The sequence below is a fragment of the Ctenopharyngodon idella genome, chromosome 3, assembly GCF_019924925.1.
Source record: "Ctenopharyngodon idella isolate HZGC_01 chromosome 3, HZGC01, whole genome shotgun sequence".
Taxonomy (NCBI): Eukaryota; Metazoa; Chordata; class Actinopteri; order Cypriniformes; family Xenocyprididae; genus Ctenopharyngodon; species Ctenopharyngodon idella.
This window is the reverse complement of record NC_067222.1, coordinates 18,632,949-18,652,239: the sequence shown is the minus strand read 5'-3', so window position 1 is coordinate 18,652,239 and position 19,291 is coordinate 18,632,949. Positions and strand designations below refer to the sequence as shown.

The 19,291-nt window shown below is 40.0% G+C and overlaps 2 protein-coding genes across 3 annotated transcripts; both read left to right on the top strand.

The window, feature by feature from the left end:
- Positions 1 to 4,252, top strand: LOC127508196 (E3 ubiquitin-protein ligase TRIM39-like). Its single transcript, XM_051885951.1, has 5 exons — positions 1 to 147; positions 381 to 610; positions 688 to 710; positions 792 to 967; positions 3,209 to 4,252. Exons 2-5 carry the CDS (start codon positions 503 to 505, stop codon positions 3,697 to 3,699), a joined length of 798 nt encoding a protein of 265 aa, XP_051741911.1. The 5' UTR covers positions 1 to 147; positions 381 to 502; the 3' UTR covers positions 3,700 to 4,252.
- Positions 4,253 to 13,241: 8,989 nt separating this feature from the next.
- On the top strand, positions 13,242 to 19,291 carry LOC127508145 (nuclear factor 7, ovary-like). Of its 2 annotated transcripts, none has more exons than XM_051885828.1 (6): positions 13,242 to 13,847; positions 13,925 to 14,020; positions 14,255 to 14,485; positions 14,563 to 14,585; positions 14,667 to 14,785; positions 18,012 to 19,291. In XM_051885828.1, the coding sequence occupies exons 1-6, from the start codon at positions 13,452 to 13,454 to the stop codon at positions 18,515 to 18,517; spliced, it is 1,371 nt and encodes a 456-aa protein (XP_051741788.1). In that variant the 5' UTR covers positions 13,242 to 13,451; the 3' UTR covers positions 18,518 to 19,291. The 2 variants fall into 2 exon arrangements, with proteins under 2 accessions (XP_051741788.1, XP_051741789.1); XM_051885829.1 differs by having other exon boundaries at positions 13,443 to 13,725.

Sequence of the window (19,291 nt, the reverse complement as noted above, 5' to 3'; positions counted from 1 at the left end):
GTAAAGGGATAATTACTTTATGTATTTTCTGTGTTTTTGTTCTATTCTAGGAGGAGTCTCAATACAGCACTGAAGTCCTTACAAGAGAAACTTCAACACAATGAAGAAATGAAAGGAGAGTTTGAGAAAACAGTTCAACACATCAAGGTGAGGAAACAAATCAGAGTCATTTTCATTACAGCTGTAGGATCACTATATACACTTATGATCTGATATATTTAATATAATGGATTCCAGTTTATTATTTCTGTAAATGATGAGCATCAATCTGCTTCTGGATCCGTTATATGTCAGTATCTGAGTTTATCTCTGGTATTAATGATGTGAAGTGTTGATGTGTGTCGATTGAGATGATTGAAGTGAATGTGATCTGATTTCAGTCTCAAGCTGAGCACACAGAGTGTCAGATTAAACAGCAGTTTGAGAAGCTTCATCAGTTTCTCAGAGATGAAGAAGAAGCTACAATCACTGCACTGAGGAGGAAGAGGAGCAGAAGGAGCAGATGATGAAGGAGAAGCTGGAGGAGATGAACAGACACATCTCAGCTCTTTCACACACAATCAAAGACATGGAGGAGATGATGAAAGCCAATGACGTCTGCTTTCTGAAGGTCTGATTTCAGATCATTGGTTGATCATTGGTTCATTGATTGAGTTCTTGATGATAAATGGTGTGTTTGTTCTGCAGGAGTTTCCAGTCTCAAAGGAAAGGTGAGTGATCTGCTCCTGTCTCTGGTCTCTCTGGTTCTGATCCAAAGCCACTGCAGTTCTGACTCCTGAATGTTCTTCCAGAGTCCAGAGCTCACAGCCGGATCCACAGATGGCTTCTGGAGCTTTGATTCATGTGCCACGTTACTTGGGCAACCTGCCGTTCAGAGTCTGGAAGAAGATGCAGGACATCGTCCAAAACAGTGAGTCTGACTGCAGAAGATCTGAGCTGGAAATGATGGATGGGTGGAGAGCTAAAGGTGCTTCATGATTGATAGGTAGATAGATAGATAGATAGATAGATAGATAGATAGATAGATTTAAATTTTTGTCAGTTGGAGTTTGAACAGTTTTGGCTCTTTTGAACATTCCATTTTGATCGTCATTTTTAGGAAAAGCGTGAGTCTGATCAGTTATAAAAGATAAGGTCTAAAGGTCTGAGTCAAGTTTGGTGATTGTTAGGAGGAGTTACAACTAGAAAATGTAGTCTCAGATTAATAGTATTAATTTCACAAGCCAACATAACTCAAACACAACAGACAGTAAGAATAAACTACACAGACTATATGAGGCAATAAAATGAAGATGATCAGATGCTGCTGAAGATCAGACACACACTTACAGTTTTTCCATCAACAACATAAATCTCATCAGATCTCATTGATTTATTGCTATTTTAACTTTCCCAAAGGATCAGTTTCTCTTGATGGACACAAATGTCTGAATCACACATTTAATGTTTGTAGTTGATGATGAAAATGAGTGTGAAACTACATTGAACAAAATTATAAATGCAACACTTTTGTTTTTGCCCCCATTTTTCAAGAGTTGAACTCAAAGATCTAAGACTTTTTCTATGTACACAAAAGGCCTATTTCTCTCAAGTATTGTTCACAAATCTGTCTAAATCTGTGTTAGTGAGCACTTCTCCTTTGCCGAGATAGTCCATCCACCTCACAGGTGTGGCATATCAAGATGCTGATTAGACAGCATGATTATTGCACAGGTGTGCCTTAGGCTGGCCACAATAAAAGGCCATTCTAAAATGTGCAGTTTTACTGTATTGGGGGGCCGAAAACCAGTCAGTATCTGGTCTGACCACCATTTGGCTCACACAATGCAACACATCTCCTTCGCATAGAGTTGATCAGGTTGTTGATTGTGGCCTGTGGATTGTTGGTCCACTCCTCTTCAATGGCTGTGCGAAGTTGCTGGATATTGGCAGGAACTGGATCACGCTGTCGTATTCGCCGATCCAGAGCATCCCAAACATGCTCAATGGGTGACATGTCCGGTGAGTATGCTGGCCATGCAAGAACTGGAATGTTTTCAGCTTCCAGGAATTGTGTACAGATCCTTGCAACATGGGGCCGTGCATTATCATGCTGCAACATGAGGTGATGGTCGTGGATGAATGGCACAACAATGGGCCTCAGGATCTCGTCACGGTATCTCTGTGCATTCAAAATGCCATCAATAAAATGCACCTGTGTTTGTTGTCCATAACATACGGCAGCCCATACATAACCCCACCGCCACCATAGGCCACTCGATCCACAGCGTTGACATCAGCAAACCGCTCACCCACACGACACCATACACGCTGTCTGCCATCTGCCCTGTACGGTGAAAACCGGGATTCATCCGTGAAGAGAACACCTCTCCAAAGTGCCGGACGCCATCGAATGTGAGCATTTGCCCACTCAAGTCGGTTACGACGACGAACTGCAGTCAGGTCGAGACCCCGATGAGGACGACGAGCATGCAGATGAGCTTCCCTGAGACGGTTTCTGACAGTTTGTGCAGAAATTCTTTGGTTATGCAAACCGATTGTTGCAGCAGCTGTCCGGGTGGCTGGTCTCAGACGATCTTGGAGGTGAAGATACTGGATGTGGAGGTCCTGGACTGGTGTGGTTACACATGGTCTGCGAGGCCGGATGGATGTACTGCCAAATTCTCTAAAAAAACTCCTTTGGAGACGGCTTATGGTAGAGAAATGAACATTCAATTCATGGGCAACAGCTCTGGTGGACATTCCTGCAGTCAGCATGCCAACTGCACGCTCCCTCTAAACTTGCGACATCCGTGGCATTTTATTGTGGCCAGCCTAAGGCACACCTGTGCAATAATCATGCTGTCTAATCAGCATCTTGATATGCCACACCTGTGAGGTGGATGGATTATCTCAGCAAAGGAGAAGTGCTCACTAACACAGATTTAGACAGATTTGTGAACAATATTTGAGAGAAATAGGCCTTTTGTGTACATAGAAAAAGTCTTAGATCTTTGAGTTCAGCTCATGAAAAATGGGGGCAAAAACAAAAGTGTTGCGGTTATAATTTTGTTCAGTGTAATAACAGCACTGACAGTGATCAGAGGAACATGTCTGATGTGTTTGATCAACAGGACGAGTGTCATAATTCATAATAATCTGTGTTGGTTCACTCTTGATCATTATATGAACATCAGAATAAAAGCATCTGTTGATTGTGTCTCATCAGCTCCTGTCATTCTGGATCCAAACACTACGAATCCACGTCTCATCCTGTCTGATGATCTCAACTGTCTGAGATTCAATGGGAACAAACGGCCTCTTCCTGATAATCCAGAGAGATTTGACCATTATGAGTGTGTTCTGGGTTCAGAGGGGTTTAACTCAGGAACACACTGCTGGGATGTGGAGGTTAAAGAGAGTAAATACTGGATTCTTGGAGTAACTACAGCATCAAACCAGAGGAAGGGACAGGATTTATTTGACACTGATGTTTGGTGTGTGACATATGGATGGACTGTAGGTTCCGGTTTTCTTGTTAAACGTAAACTTGATCGTGTGAGAGTGAATCTGGATTATGACAGAGGAACGGTGTCATTCTCTGATCCTGTAACTAACACACATCTACACACATTCACAACCACCTTCACTGACACACTCTTTCCATTCTTCAGTTGTTATGATGGATCTCTGAGGATCTTAGCGGTCAATAGTCAGTAATCGTTACTCCTGTAGGTCTGGATCTTCCTGCTTTCATCATGTTTAATCCAGATCACACGAGTAAGAGTGCTGCCGGTCTGAATATCAGATCAGAATACAAGTACATTTATTCATCTTTTTAAAATGATGTGTCATGAATCTCCACCCATAACAGTATAGTAACTGCCTAGCAACCACCCAGAACACCCTAGCAACCATGTAGCAACACCCTGGAAAGCACACAGAACACCCTATCAACTGTATAGTGATGTGTGTTTTTGTGTGTCTGAGAGACAGCATGGACTCAAAACCTTCACACTTAAATCATTCAGACTTTCAAAAGGATAGACTTTCTCAAGCCAACATGAAAGTCTACTTACATTATAATATCATATTTTTCTAGTGTACCACTGAAAGAGTTCATTCAACACTTTTTTTAGTTTTTGTTCTTGATGAATAATTGTTTATTTCTGTTCTAAGGTTGAAATGATCATTTGTTGATTGAAGTAAATGGATGTAAAAGGTTCTTGCTGATCCACAATAAAGTTCAATGAAATATAAACACTTAATCTGATCATTTGTTCTGAGGCATACCTTTTTGCCGGCATGGGCTGAAGATTATATGATTCGAAATTGGACAAACCTTCTAGAAGTAATTCAAAGAAATATGATTTTAAAGAATATCATAATGGCAGACAGGAAGTTTGGCTGACTATGGCAAAATTGGCATCGATGTTCTCAACATGACCCACAGAATCAATTAAGATCAGTCTCATTACAATAGGCCACAAATTTTATAAAACTATTAGCATTTTTAAAAATACCATTATGACATGGTACCTTCAGAGCATCTGCCGATGGCACATACTGAGTTTTGTAATGGTACACCAATGCATTCATAAAATATAGAATTTTATATCTAATAATAATAATAATACATTTATTTTATATAGCGCCTTTAAAAGTGTTTTTCTCAAAGCGCTTTACAAGAAAACATATATTGTTCCGCCGGGTTCTTTATTTTAACGCTGTTACATGCACTCGTCTCACTGAACGTCTTTTTTTTCGTCTTTTTTTTATTCTGCTATTTATTCCATTCAATTTAAGGCGCAGACGTCACGTAAATCACGTAAATCATGTGTGGCAGTGAAGTGTCGAGCCAGACGTCACGCGTGATTCACGTGTAGCAGTAAAGTTGTTTTTTGTTGTTGTTGTTTTTTGCTAACACACTACTCACACGGCTCAGTGCAGTGTGTGAGCTAATTCACAATTTACTTGTCCTTCATTCACTCCTCTTATTGGACGTGATTTCTGCGTCTGACTTATAACATGACGTCTGCGTTTTTTTTTTTTTTTTTTTTTGCAGTTTTTAGTGTGTCTTTCTTTTTCCCGGCTAACGTATACAATATACATTAATCATGTTGTCATGAGTCGGGTTTTATATTTTCCCTGTTTCTCTTTCTCCTATCATTACTGCTACTTAGACTCAGCTGTTCGTTACTGCAATCAGCGCTCGTGCTGATCATCTCCACACCTGTTCTTTCTCTACTCTGATTTTCTCTGCTACATGTGGGTTTCAATGAACCTGCCTTGATGGCACGCTTTTTGGAGAGTTTGAACTCCGATCTTAAGGATGAGATTTATGCCCATGATTTTCCCACTGGCCTGGATCAACTGGTGGAGTTGGCCATCCGTCTTGACAATCGTTTTGAGCTGCGTCGCAGCGCACGGGGCGTGGTTACTGAGACACCTGCTCCCCAGACTACACCTGCTGTCTCCTTTGAAGCTGCGCAGTTTCCTGAGCCCATGCAGCTGGGAGGGATACAGATTTCTCCTGCTGAACGCCAACGTCGCATCCTTTACAGACTCTGCATGTACTGTACATCTTGTCGCTGTGTGCCCGCTAAAAGACGATGCTCGTCAGTAGATCGGGAAATACGCAACCGCTCTCTCCCCTTCTGGAAAGACTCGCACCACTTTCTCAGTCATTCTTCGCTGGCCTGGCTCTTCTGTTTCCTGCTCAACTCTCATCGATTCAGGAGCTGAGGGAAATTTCATTGATGAGACGTGGGCGCTGGAGAGGGGCATTCCTTTGCGTAATCTTAAGGATCCTTCCACTGTTTTGGCTCAAGATGGCAGTGTTCTATCAAAGGTCCATCGAGCCACCGTTCCAGTGAGTCTCACCATCTCTGGCAATCATCAAGAGATGATTTTTAATTTTTCCTTCTCCTGTCACACCTGTAGTTTAGGGCCATCCTTGGCTTGTGCAGCATAATCCTCAGATTAATTGGACTGAGGGGACAATTTTGTCATGGAAGTTGTCTTGTCATGTTAAGTGTTTAGTCTCTGCTGTCCTTGCTGTTTCTTCTGTGTCTGTGTTTCAGGAGGAACCCGGTGATTTGTCTGGAGTGCCGGAAGAGTACCATGATCTGCAGGCTGTGTTCAGCCGTTCCCGGGCTGCTTCTCTTCCTCCCCATCGACCATATGACTGCAGCATCTAGGCCCTTAGGGCACTTTGAATATCGGGTTTTACCGCTCAGGCTGGTCAATGCTCCCGCCATTATTCAAGCCCTTGTTAACAACGTTTTAAGAGACATGCTCAATATTTTCATTTTTGTGTGTCTGGACGTCATTTCTATCGTCTCTTCAGATGCATGTTCAACACGTCTGTCGTGTATTACAGCATCTCCTGGAGAATCGTCTCTTTGTAAAGGCAGAGAAGTGTGCTTTTCACGTCAGGTCTGTCACATTCCTAGGCTCGGTTGTGTCTGCAGAAGGAATCCGTATGGATCCTGCTAAGGTTCGTCCGGTCATTGAGTGGCCAATCCCTGAGTCTCGTACCGCACTCCAACGATTTTTGGGGTTTGCAAATTTTTATCAGTGTTTCATTTTATTCAGGTTGCCACCCCCTTGACTGCTCTCACCTCGACTAAGTCTCGTTTTGTCTGGTCAAAGTCCGCCCAAGATGCGTTCAATTACCTTAAGAGATCATTCACCTTCTTATTACACCTGATCCTAGAGACAATTTATCGTAGAGGTGGATGCCTCCGATGTGGGAGCAGTGCTGTCACAGCGCTCTCCACTTGATGAAAAGGTTCACCCGTGTGCGTTCTTTTCCCATAGACTCTCGCCTGCCGAACGTAATTATGACATAGGGAGCCGTGAACTTCTAGCTATTCGCTTGGCTCTTGGAGAGTGGCGCCACTGGCTAGAGGGGTCCTATGTATGTCTGGACAGATCACAGAAATCTCGAATACATTCGTTCAGCTAAGAGATTAAACACCCGCCAGGCTCGTTGGGCTCTTTTCTTTGGTCGTTTCGATTTTTCTATTTCCTTCAGACCCTCTCTTGCCAGTTTGGTTCGTCGGAGAGCGCCACGACCACGGAGACGATCTTACCAAGCAGCTGCGTGGTCGGGGCCGTTGTCCTTCCTGACACATGTGCATATTTAATATAAACATATTAATATATAATAATAATAATTTAGACATTTTTTGACGTTTATTTTTATTACACTCTTTGTAAAAGTATAAAATTACATAAAATGTATAAAAAGTCTACAACATATAACAAATGTCTCCGTAAGGAATCCTTGAGTGAAATTTGTGTTGCTTATAGGTATACTCATATAAACATTTTATTATTCATTTTTTCATTCAACATATTCTATGTTTTGAATAATAATCTGCCAGGATTCAATCAATCAATCCTGTAAAAAATATCACAGAAAAAACTTTAAGCAGCACAACTGTTTCCGACGTTGACAATACATTAAATAATCGTGTGACACAGAAGACTGGTGTAATAAAGCAGAAAATTCAGCATTGCATTTCAGAAATAAATATAAAATATATTAAAATAGAAAACCATTATTTTGAATTGTAATGATATTTCACAATATTAACCAGGCCCCGCCCCTTCAATAAATAAATAAATGTGTTGCGCTGCACAGCTTATTTTGATATTCTTCATGTTCTGCGTGGTCAGTTCACAGCAGTGATAGAAATTAATATTTTCCGACAAAAGTTATTTTTATTGCCGCTTTATGGGGATTTTTAATTTTATAAAGCCTTTTTTTTTTATTTCTAGAAGTGTGCATTATCTTTTGCATCAAATTCTTATATTTAATCAAAAAGGTGAATTAGAATAATAAGACATTTGGGGCTGTTACCAAACCAATAAAATCATTATAAACAAAATTCATCTTTGCCATGCAGGAAACACAGAAGCTGCATCTGAAGAGGCATTTAGATGCATTTACACACTTTAATGCAGGACATGAATGTTTAACTTGCAGGTACAAATGCAGAAATAATGTTTTGATATTTTAATTCTAAAACTTTGAATAGCCTACTGATATTTGAAATAATTTTTTTTTTTTTTTTTTTTTTAAATTAAAATGTGCTTTAAATGTAAAATTAAAACCGCCAGTAGGAGGCAGCAAGTCACTATTAATAGTGATTGCTTATTTAAACGGTTGATTCATTCAGGGACAAAACACTGTCATGTTGCTCAGAGACGCAAAATAGTGTTGGGGCTCTGTTTGGAATTAACTATTTTTATTGGCGAAATAGAGCAAAAATAGGCAATAATATGGTGTCTATAACGTAAGTCTGTTAATATTAACGTCTTGTTTATTTAACTGTTGTATAAAATCAATATCACATTTGTGCGATATTATGAAATAAGTATATGGCTTACATTTTCTGTCCACATATCCTGAATTTTGGGAGCATTCTAAATGCATTTTATTAGACTGAACCATGCAGTGAAAGAAAACACTCTAAATGAAAACAGTCAGTAAAATACGATAACACGAGCAGTTCTAAATTTAATACAGCAATTGAATCTTTACATTTAATTTTCTTTTTCACTAGTTTCATGTTTCAAGTATATTTTAGTATATTCAAAACATTATTTTGGGGTGTTATAAAAGAAGAGGCAAGAAATCTTTCACCTGCACTCAGTGTGGAAACAGTTTCACAAACAAACATAATCTTGATTGTTACATGAGAGTTCATACTGTAGAGAAGCCGTTCACATGTGATCAATGTGGCAGAACTTTTTTTTGGGTCATCAAACCTAAAGTCACACCTGACAGTTCATATGAAGGAGAAGCCACATTCATGTTCTGTGTGTGGAAAGAGTTTTTCAGTGCTGCAAAGTTTACATAAACATCAGAAAATTCACACTGGTGTGAGAGAGTACATTTGCTTTGAGTGTGAGAAGACTTTTACTACAGGGAGTGATTTAAAACGTCACCAGAGAATTCACACTGGAGAAAAACCTTACAAGTGTTCACACTGTGACAAGAGATTCAGTCTGTCAGAACATCTGAAAACACATGAGAGGATCCACAGCAGAGAGAAGCCACACACGTGTGATCAGTGTGGAAAGAGTTTCACTATTAAAAGTCACCTGAAGCTACACATGAAGATCCATGCAGTGGAGAAACCACATCACCACAGACTGAGATCACAGTAAGTAGTTCATCTTTATGTGCTGAACAACAGAAGTTGCTTTTCCATCGTCAGGCTGAACAGTTCATAGATTGGGAAGGCATGGTTCCAGTTGTGTTTCCACTTGAGTCTGTTCTCGGTGTGGAATTCTTGGCAGGCTACCAGTTTCTCTGTAGCTGGCTAAGCAATTGTTAAAAGATCAAAAATCTGTTCAGTCATTTTTGTGCGGCTCGGTCCAAAGATCATCTGAGCTGACTTTGGACAAAAGTGGGCAAAATTTGTTGAAGTATCGAAAAAAACAACGTTTTTATTTGCTTCAATATGGCAGACAGTCACATTGTTAGAAAATGACAAATGAGATATCGTCAGAATTGGCATGAACCAAGGAACGTAATGACATCAAAAGCAAAAACATACATCTCTGGAACACTAGGTGGCGTTGTGTTCATTTTTCTCAGGTGTCTTCAGGACATGCTGTTGATGATCCCTACCAAATTTTGTGAAGATTTGTCACATTTTAAAAAAGATATGTGAATTTGACAGAATTCAAAATGCCAAACACCTGGTTTGTCCAATCCTGGCAAAATCGATATCCTCAGATTCAGCATGACACAAGGAATCCATATACATCAAGTTCATGATTTTCTAACAAACTGTTCAAAGTTATTAGCAAAAATAGTTTTAAAAATAGTCATAGTCATATCTCATGACCTGTAGGTGGCGCTGTTCCCAAATTTGGCATGGGACCTCAGATCATGGTTTCGAATAAGCATACCAATTTTCTAGGGGTGCAACGGTTCAGATTACTCACGGTTCAGTTTGTATCATGGTTTTAGGCTCACGGTTTCAGTACGGTTCGGTATGTGCTATGTTCAGGTAAAAAATACTACTGTCAAATAAAAATAAAGAAAACAAGAACAAATGAAGAGTTTGGTTCCAAAATGTGATAAACGCCATTTAAAAAAAAATTGAGTTCTTGCCAAAATCAGTATTGTATCTGGTCGGCATTGAAAAGTCATTCATTAATTTTACTCAAAATGCGATATTTGTCATGTTATTCTATCATGTTTTCTCCCTTTCTTTCTAAAGTCAAGTCAAGTCACCTTTATTTCTATAGCACTTCTTACAATGCAGATTATTGAATCATTCCATTGTAAAAATCAATAATTAGTTAGTTTATCTATATATCAGCACTGTAGAAATCAGTCATCGTCATCGTCCAGCTCAGTTGTGTTCACATACAATGGTGTCAATGCAGGCAGATCAAAAACATTTTTGAATATCAAACCAAAACGCGACAAACGCCACTCTCCCTTCTCTGCAGAATGCAATATATCCGCGTGATCCAGTGATCTTGACTTTGAGCTTCACTTTTCATTACACGTTGTCTCTCATTTGAAATCTCACATGATTTAAATGAACGAATCAATCTCTGAGAAAACTCGCTGTAAATAACTAACTTTGAATTAGCTAAAATTAGTCACTTTGAAATAGCTCTTAAATTTAGCACTTAATTAAAGCTTTGTAGTCTCACCAATAAGTCACAAAGACAATTCAAACATTTTCTTTGACTTTTACTGTGCTATGGATGTGAAAAACATAGTATTAGTATTTACAGATTTGGCCCAAATTTTCACAGATCTTTAAAAAGTAAATCCTTTTTGAAAATCACTCAATAATTTGCACAGTTATGGATGATGTTGCCACTGCTAAAACCATATAACATTTAACACCACTCAAAGAGACCACAGACTGTAACTCAACGAGAATCCAGTCATCTGAACTCGCAGGTATTGAATCATTTCATCACAACATACCAGCAAAAATGAGATCAATAATGACTTTAAGACACAAGCATTTACTCAGTTTTCATGCATTCAGTGACCTCATGCTCTGTGAAGTGAATCAGGAGTTTAACCACATGTTTGTTGATCTTCAGGAGCTGAGAGTGTGAAGATCAGAAGCTCCAGAGCAGCTGCAGTGAGTTCTTCTGCTGACCGCAGTCATAGTGCCGTGTGTCACGTTCACTCGAGACAGACAGAAGTTCATATCCAAGATTAACAACCTCACCAATGAGAGAGACCAGCTCATATTCATGAATGAGAATCTGACTAGAGAGAGAGACCAGCTAAAACGGTATTTTGATATTCTTGGTAAAATGTTTCTCTGGTCATTTTAATAGTCGATACACAGCAGGAATATGATCTGGTTAGCTACAAAATAACCCCTAATGTAAAAACCATTTAAAATGTAAAATGTAAAGTGATGTGTACTTGCCATATAGCTTACTACTTGCATGTAAAGTTCCTGTTGTGTTGGGTTTAAGTGACTTCAATTAAAATAAATATAATTTAACCTCAAAGACAAGTGAGTCAAGTTAAAAATCCAAATGAACAACCTGACCAATCTAATTTGGAAAACTGCTGCATGTGATTGTGAGCGGAGGCTTATGCCACCTAAGATGTAGAGTATTGTACATTTTCACTGCCGGTTTTCCAAACAAATGAAAGAACAAGCAGAGATGTGCGTAAACAATCCTCTTTATTTGACACTTAATTAAAAATATTTAGTATAACATAAGTATAATCACATAAAAGACAATACTTTGGAAAGAAAATACACAAGGTGAATCTGCAGCTTTAAAGAAATTTTCATTAAAAAAACCTAAGCTCTTTTATTCTACAAGATAAACTTGTTACTTGAATGCTATGTAGTTTCACTGAGAATGAACTGAGCCATAGTTCAGAGGTGTTTATTCCTCTTCATGAGGAGTTTAGCTCCATCAATAAACAATAAATCAATAAATAAAGATAAACTTGTGTGGAATGATTGGACACTTTCCCATAGTGTTATTGAAGTGTTGGTAACTAGAGTAAATGTAAAAACTGAATCATATTGTGTTTAGCTTGACGTTACTCAAGAGCAAGTCAATTCAGTTGTCATAGTCACATTCAACAAAGTTAATATACTTTCTTTTTCAGATTTCAGAGAACCAAAAGGAAAAGAGGCAGTAGTCTGATGTAAGCCAGATTTTGAAAACCTGAACCGTTGGTCCGTTTGTAGTTACAGACTTCTATAAAGTAATGTTGTTTTTAAAGGTTGTAATGCTTTTGTTGACTCAGTTGCTGGAAAGGTGTCGTTTATGTTTTAAAGGTTTTCTCAAAAACAGAAATATGTTGACGTACCATTGAAGTGCAGCTGAACTATTAATGTTGTTCAGAACATTATTTTATGTTGATATTTCAGTTCAATCAATATCACATTTGTCACAGTTCCCTCTGTTCCTGGACTCCATTACCCATAATCCTTCGTGTTTCCACACCTGCACCTGGACTTCATCATCTGCACTCCCTTTATTATGGACTCACTCCCTGCACTCCTTGTCTGTTCTTATGTTAAACTAATATTAGTATATGTGTATTGGTTATGTTGATCTCCTTCTTTGTTAATAAATGCTTATCTTTTGTGGATATCCGTGAACGCCTCATCTGTACAACAACCAACCGTAACAACATTAACATTGACCAAACAATATTACCATTGATTGTTTTTGTTCATTTCAATATTACCATTGATTTGAGGTTGAAATCTCAACATTGCTTCAACAGTAACTGAGGGTGCAAGAGTGAAACTGAAGCAACATCCCTTTGTAACGGTAATTCAATGCAATTAGCATTGAGAAATCAACACTGACTCAACATTGTTTCAAAGATTACATGCTATCTGGGATACTATATACAAATCATGCAGTTAGGTAACAGTGTATTAATTTAAACAATGTATTAATTTAAGGTAGAAACAATGAGCTCATAGAAGTAATTACAGTTTTTTTTTTTTAAACTGCTTACACACAAAATCAATTTCTGAAAGCTGACACTCACACACCAGAACCACAAACCAAATCTGCAAAACCACACACTAATTCTCTGCCTTCGACTCAGTTTTCAATTTCATGAAACAGTTTTTGTAAAACACAATGCCATTTAATTTTGAATGCATTTTGTTAAAATTTAACCTGAAGAAATCCTGATATTGTTTGAACACACCCAAAGCTGATCAGAAACTCCACCCTCTTACAACACTAACCAAGAAGAGACTGACTCATTTCCACATTTCTGTCAAGCTGACCCAAGTCTCAACAAAACCAATAAAGAATCAGCAATCAGTGGAGAATGAAGAAAAATGCTTAAGAGAATTTTTGAGACATTTGTTTCTAAACAGACAGCAGATCTTTGTGATTCTCGTGGTTATTTCTGAAACTGTCGTTCAGGAAGTTAAAGTAAAGTTTATATCGCTGGAGCTCAAACAGTGAAAATGGCTTCAGCAGCTGAAGATGATTATATTTGTCCTGTATGTCAAGAAATCTTCAAGGCTCCTGTTCTTCTATCATGTAGTCACAGTGTCTGTAAAGAGTGTCTTCAACAGTTCTGGAGAACCAAGAAAACTCAGGAGTGTCCTGTCTGCAGGAGAAGATCCTCAAAAACTGAACCTCCTGCTAATCTTGCATTAAAAAACTTGTGTGAGTCGTTCCTGAAGGAGAGAAATGAGAGGCGTTCATCAGGATCTGAGGAGATCTGCAGTTTACACAGTGAGAAACTCAAACTCTTCTGTCTGGAGGACAAACAGCCTGTGTGTTTAGAGTGTATGAATTCACAAAAACACGACAATCATAAATTCAGAACCATCAGTGAAGTCGTTTCATTATATAAGGTAAGACAAATGTGTCTTGTTTCACATGTAAAGGGATAATTACTTTATGTATTTTCTGTGTTTTTGTTCTATTCTAGGAGGATCTCAATACAGCACTGAAGTCCTTACAGAAGAAACTTCAACACAATGAAGAAATGAAAGGAGAGTTTGAGAAAACAGTTCAACACATCAAGGTGAGGAAACAGAATCAGAGTCATTTTCATTACAGCTGTAGGATCACTATATACACTTATGATCTGATATATTTAATATAATGGATTCCAGTTTATTATTTCTGTAAATGTCGAGCATCAATCTGCTTCTGGATCTGTTATATGTCAGTATCTGAGTTTATCTCTGGTATTAATGATGTGAAGTGTTGATGTGTGTCGATTGAGATGATTGAAGTGAATGTGATTTGATTTCAGTCTCAAGCTGAGCACACAGAGCGTCAGATTAAACAGCAGTTTGAGAAGCTTCATCAGTTTCTCAGAGATGAAGAAGAAGCTACAATCACTGCACTGAGGGAAGAAGAGGAGCAGAAGGAGCAGATGATGAAGGAGAAGCTGGAGGAGATGAACAGACACATCTCAGCTCTTTCACACACAATCAAAGACATGGAGGAGATGATGAAAGCCAATGACGTCTGCTTTCTGAAGGTCTGATTTCAGATCATTGGTTGATCATTGGTTCATTGATTGAGTTCTTGATGATAAATGGTGTGTTTGTTCTGCAGGAGTTTCCAGTCTCAATGGAAAGGTGAGTGATCTGCTCCTGTCTCTGGTCTCTCTGGTTCTGATCCAAAGCCACTGCAGTTCTGACTCCTGAATGTTCTTCCAGAGTCCAGAGCTCACAGCCGGGTCCACAGATGGCTTCTGGAGCTTTGATTCATGTGCCACGTTACTTGGGCAACCTGCCGTTCAGAGTCTGGAAGAAGATGCAGGACATCGTCCAAAACAGTGAGTCTGACTGCAGAAGATCTGAACTGGAAATGATGGATGGGTGGAGAGTTAAAGATGCTTCATGACACAAACTGAAGCTTGTTTGGAGGAGTTACAATAAGAAAACTTAGTCTCATATTATTATTATTATTATTAATTTAATCAGTCAAACACAACAGACAGTAAGAATAAACTATTTTAAAGCAATACACAGACTATAAGATGCTACAATAAAATGAACCCACCGACTACAATAAAATGAAGATGATCAGATGCTGCTGAAGATCACTTACAGTTTGACCAGTGACGTGTCAGAAGCTATATCCATTCCGTTCATGTCACGGTCAGTCTCTGAAGTCAATCTCTCAGTCCGAGTGAAATGAGACAGTCGAACATAGTGGAAGACGAATACAACCAAGTCACGAGGACTACACCCACCTAAATGCTGTCCGATAATACAGCAGAACTGACCAAAGGAATGGGGGCCACATTGATTCTATTAAATTTTGTGAATGTGCAAGGTCCTTCCGAACTGGCAATGGTTGTGGGGGACCAGTCGTAACTGCCAACAGCAGACTGAACCACGGCCTTGCTGGCCAGCGGAATAACTGTCTGAAGTGTCTTAGGGTAAGAAGCACTGCCCACAGCTCCAAGACATTTATGTGAGATGTCCTCTGCTGCAGGGTCCAGCTGCCTCGTACACCCTGATGTTGCCACAGTCCTCCCTATCCGGTGAGGGACGCATCTGTTGTAACCACTCCCATTGGTCCGCCCCTTTGCAGAAATCGTTCCTGTCTCCAAAGCCTCAGGGAGACAGAACAACTGGCTGTCACCCAAACCGCGGTGTGTCGGTTGTGGACTGCTGACAACCGTCTGGCTATCAACCAGCGCTGAAATAGGCGAAGGTGTAAAAGCCCTAATTGAATGGCCAATGAAGCTGCCGTGAGAAGGCCCACTAGCCACAGGAAGCTGAGATAAGATAGTTTGCGTCGAACATGGAAATAAGGTAGCTTGCGTCGAAGTATAGCTCCCCGTATAGCCTTCCTCCTGCATGCTGTGAGGGTGCTGTGAGGGTGGCCCTCATCCCTCTGGAGTCTAGATGTAATCTAGACATCTAGATTACATCTAGAAAGCATATTGACTGGCATGGAGTGAGGCAGCTCTTCTGTAGGTTTACCCTCAGTCCTAAGGCAGTGACATGCTTTAGTAGGCGCTGTGTGTTGTTGGCCGCTTGTTGCGGTGATCTGGCACAAAGCAACCAGTCATCCAGGTATGGGAGAATCAACATGCCCTCACATTGTAGAGGTTTTAATGCTACTTAGACACATCGTGTGAATACAAGGGGCAAGAGGGAGAGGCCAAATGGTAGGACACAATATTGGTGTATCCTGCCCTGGAACGTGAACTGAAAAAACCTTCTGTGATGAGGTGCAATGGAGATGTGGAAATATGCATCCTTCAGGTCCACAGAAGTAAACCACATGCCATGTTCAATTGCTTGTAGGACATCTATGACATGCAGCATGTGCAAAGGAAGGTGTTTGAGACTCCTGTTCAGGTGCCTGAGATCCAAGATGGGCCTGAAACTTCAATCTTTCTTTCGAACGAAGAAGTATTTTGAATGAAATCCCCCCTGGGTGGATTTGGGGGTTACTAACTCTATTGCACCCTTTTCCAGTAGCCTCAGGACCTCGAGAGATAGAGCAAGAGCTTGACGAGGGTTCCAAACCACTGTGGACTGAGTACGTGTGCATAATGGGAGGCTGTGACGGAACTGAAGACAGTAGCCCTTCTCGAGTGTGTCGAAGAGCCACTTGTTGTCTGTAATCCCTCTCCAAAGCTGTAGTTGAGAAGCTGTAAAGTGTCCCATCACAGACCATGGACCAATGCCTCGCTTCTTGAGTCAGGACCAGGTCGAGCAGTCTGCTGTGCAGGACTGTAAGACTGTCCCTGCCTGTGTTGGAGCGGATTTGTGTGATTAACAGGCATTCGCTGTATGGATGGCCCATAATAATTTACAGTGCTGGGAACGAGACTCCACTGCACGAACCATGCGCTCAAGAGCTTCTTGAGCAGCTGGACCAAAACCTTGTGAAGGTACCAGTGGTAGCTGATGAAGATTGTTACAGCAAGCCTCTGAGAGTTTAGACTGTGCTAGCCAAACCTGCCCCCTAGCTTGTGTAATAAGCTCAAGAGCCTTTCCGCTAGAGAAAGCAATTGAACCCAAAGCCTGCAAGGAAGCATCAAGCAACTCTGATGTGGTATTGTCCGGTGGGTTAATGCTCATAGTAGAGTGAAGCACTAACAGAAGATGAGCCATGGAATTCCCTACACGACTCAAGCCTGAGACGGTGTTTTAAATCCTGACCAACAGATCATCCGTGCATCTACACTCCGGGCTAGGACAGTGAAGAATCTGTCTAAGGGCTTCATCTGGTGATACTACCAGTGAAGAAATTCATGGTTCAACTGGAGGCATGTTACCAAGGCAATTTTCCCAGGCCTCAGCCATTGCTGCTAGCGTGCGAGCCACGCAAATCTGGTCTGGATGAGGAAGCGGACTGAAACACAGAAGAAACAACATCTGTAAAGTTAGGACAGCTTGGCATTAGGAAATCCTCTTGCTGAGAATCTGAATAATAATCCTGCTCATCCTTATCTAATGAGTCAGAGGCCGAAAGAGACAAGGTGTCTGGTTCCCCTCTGGAAAAACTGGATGTCAACTCACACCTGGGAAAAGGAGAAGCCGATACATATGCCCTTGTTCCCTCGCTCACACTCCGATGAGTAGGGGGTATAGATAATAAAACTTTAATGCACTGAACTGTGTTTGCAAGCCCAGCTACTTGATGGGCCAATGTATCTGACTCTGAGGATGTATCTGACTCTCACCAAAAAAGCTGTGCAAGCTCAACTGAGATCTCTTTGCAAGAATGACAAAGAGACTGACCATGACGTGAATGGAACGGATATAGCTTCCGACACATCACTGGTCAAGGTTGCAGGTGACAAATTAATACGGGATTCTCGATATGGCTCATGAAACACAACTGCTTCCACTACGTTCGACCGTCTCTGGTGGTCTGAAACAGTGAAATAGAACAGCACTGACAGTGATCAGAGGAAAATGTCTGATGTGTTTGATAAACAGGACGCGTGTCAATTCATAATAATCTGTGTTGGTTCACTCTTGATCATTTAATGAACATCAGAATAAAAGCATCTGTTGATTGTGTCTCATCAGCTCCTGTCATTCTGGATCCAAACACGGCTCATCCACGTCTCGTCCTGTCTGATGATCTGACCAGTGTGAGATACAGCAGGATAAATCAACCTGTTCCTGATAATCCAGAGAGATTTGACCAGCATCTCTATGTTCTGGGTTCAGAGGGATTTAACTCAGGAACGCACTGCTGGGATGTGGAGGTTAAAGAGGGTTCATGGTGGACTGTTGGAGTAACTTCAGCATCAAACCAGAGGAAGGGACGTGATTTCTTTGACACTGATGTCTGGAGTGTGAGTTATGATGAGGATGGAGAGTGTGAATCATCTATGAATGAATTTTGTGTTAATCAGAAGCTTGATCGTGTGAGAGTGAATCTGGACTATGACAGAGGAACGGTGTCATTCTCTGATCCTGTAGCTAACACACATCTACACACATTCACAACCACCTTCACTCACACACTCTTTCCATTCTTCAGTTGTTATGGTGACTCTCTGAGGATCTTAGCGGGAAATAGTCAGTAAACGTTACTCCTGTAGATCTGGATCTTCCAGATTTCATCATGTTTCCAATATTTATTGCAGATCACATGAGTAAGAGTGCTGTTGATCTGAATATCAGTACGGTGGCTGTGATTGGGCCGTGATGATCACATGACTGATATCCAGCACTACAGCAACACCCACACTCTCATATTGCTTTAATACAACAGATCAATAAACAAGAAGTTTTCATTTATATTCCACCTCACACAATTAGACTGATTAGAAAGCATTTTAGCATTCATGTTTTCAGGCAAATTACCATTTAACTGATTATTTCAGTCAAGTGTGGCTCTAATTTTCCCATGTTAATCAAATATAATTTTATCGTTCTAGTCACTTAACCAGTTAATTTTATACATGAAAAAATTTCAGTTTTGTTGTAAATGAATGTTTATTTCAGTTATAGAGGTTAAATGATCATTTGTTTGTTGAAATAATCCACAAAAGTGTTAATAAAATATGAATGCTTAGTATAGAAATACTTGATTCAGCCGTTACTACAAAACATATCTTAAATTAAGTCATGTTTTGTTTTTAAGACCAGTAATGTTTTCACACCAGTAATGTTTTTTTCTAAGGCATATTTATAAATGTTACTTAAATATCCTAATTGAACTAAGGCCTAATCCTGGCTTAAAAATGGTATTAAAAGTATTAAATTGGGGTCAAATTGAGCAACTGACTTGCCAAAATGGCTTCATTACATCATGACAGTCGACAATAATAAACATGGCAGAGGCCACAGAGAGAACA

Excerpts from the sequence above, each read along its gene's own strand:
- LOC127508196 (XM_051885951.1), top strand. The coding sequence starts at position 503 with ATGATGAAGGAGAAGCTGGAGGAGATGAACAGACACATCTCAGCTCTT. Across the intron at positions 611-687 it reads ATGACGTCTGCTTTCTGAAG|GAGTTTCCAGTCTCAAAGGA; the intron begins GTCTGATTTCAG and ends TTTGTTCTGCAG. Across the intron at positions 711-791 it reads TTTCCAGTCTCAAAGGAAAG|AGTCCAGAGCTCACAGCCGG; the intron begins GTGAGTGATCTG and ends ATGTTCTTCCAG.
- LOC127508145 (XM_051885828.1), top strand. The coding sequence starts at position 13,452 with ATGGCTTCAGCAGCTGAAGATGATTATATTTGTCCTGTATGTCAAGAA. Across the intron at positions 13,848-13,924 it reads AAGTCGTTTCATTATATAAG|GAGGATCTCAATACAGCACT; the intron begins GTAAGACAAATG and ends GTTCTATTCTAG. Across the intron at positions 14,486-14,562 it reads ATGACGTCTGCTTTCTGAAG|GAGTTTCCAGTCTCAATGGA; the intron begins GTCTGATTTCAG and ends TTTGTTCTGCAG.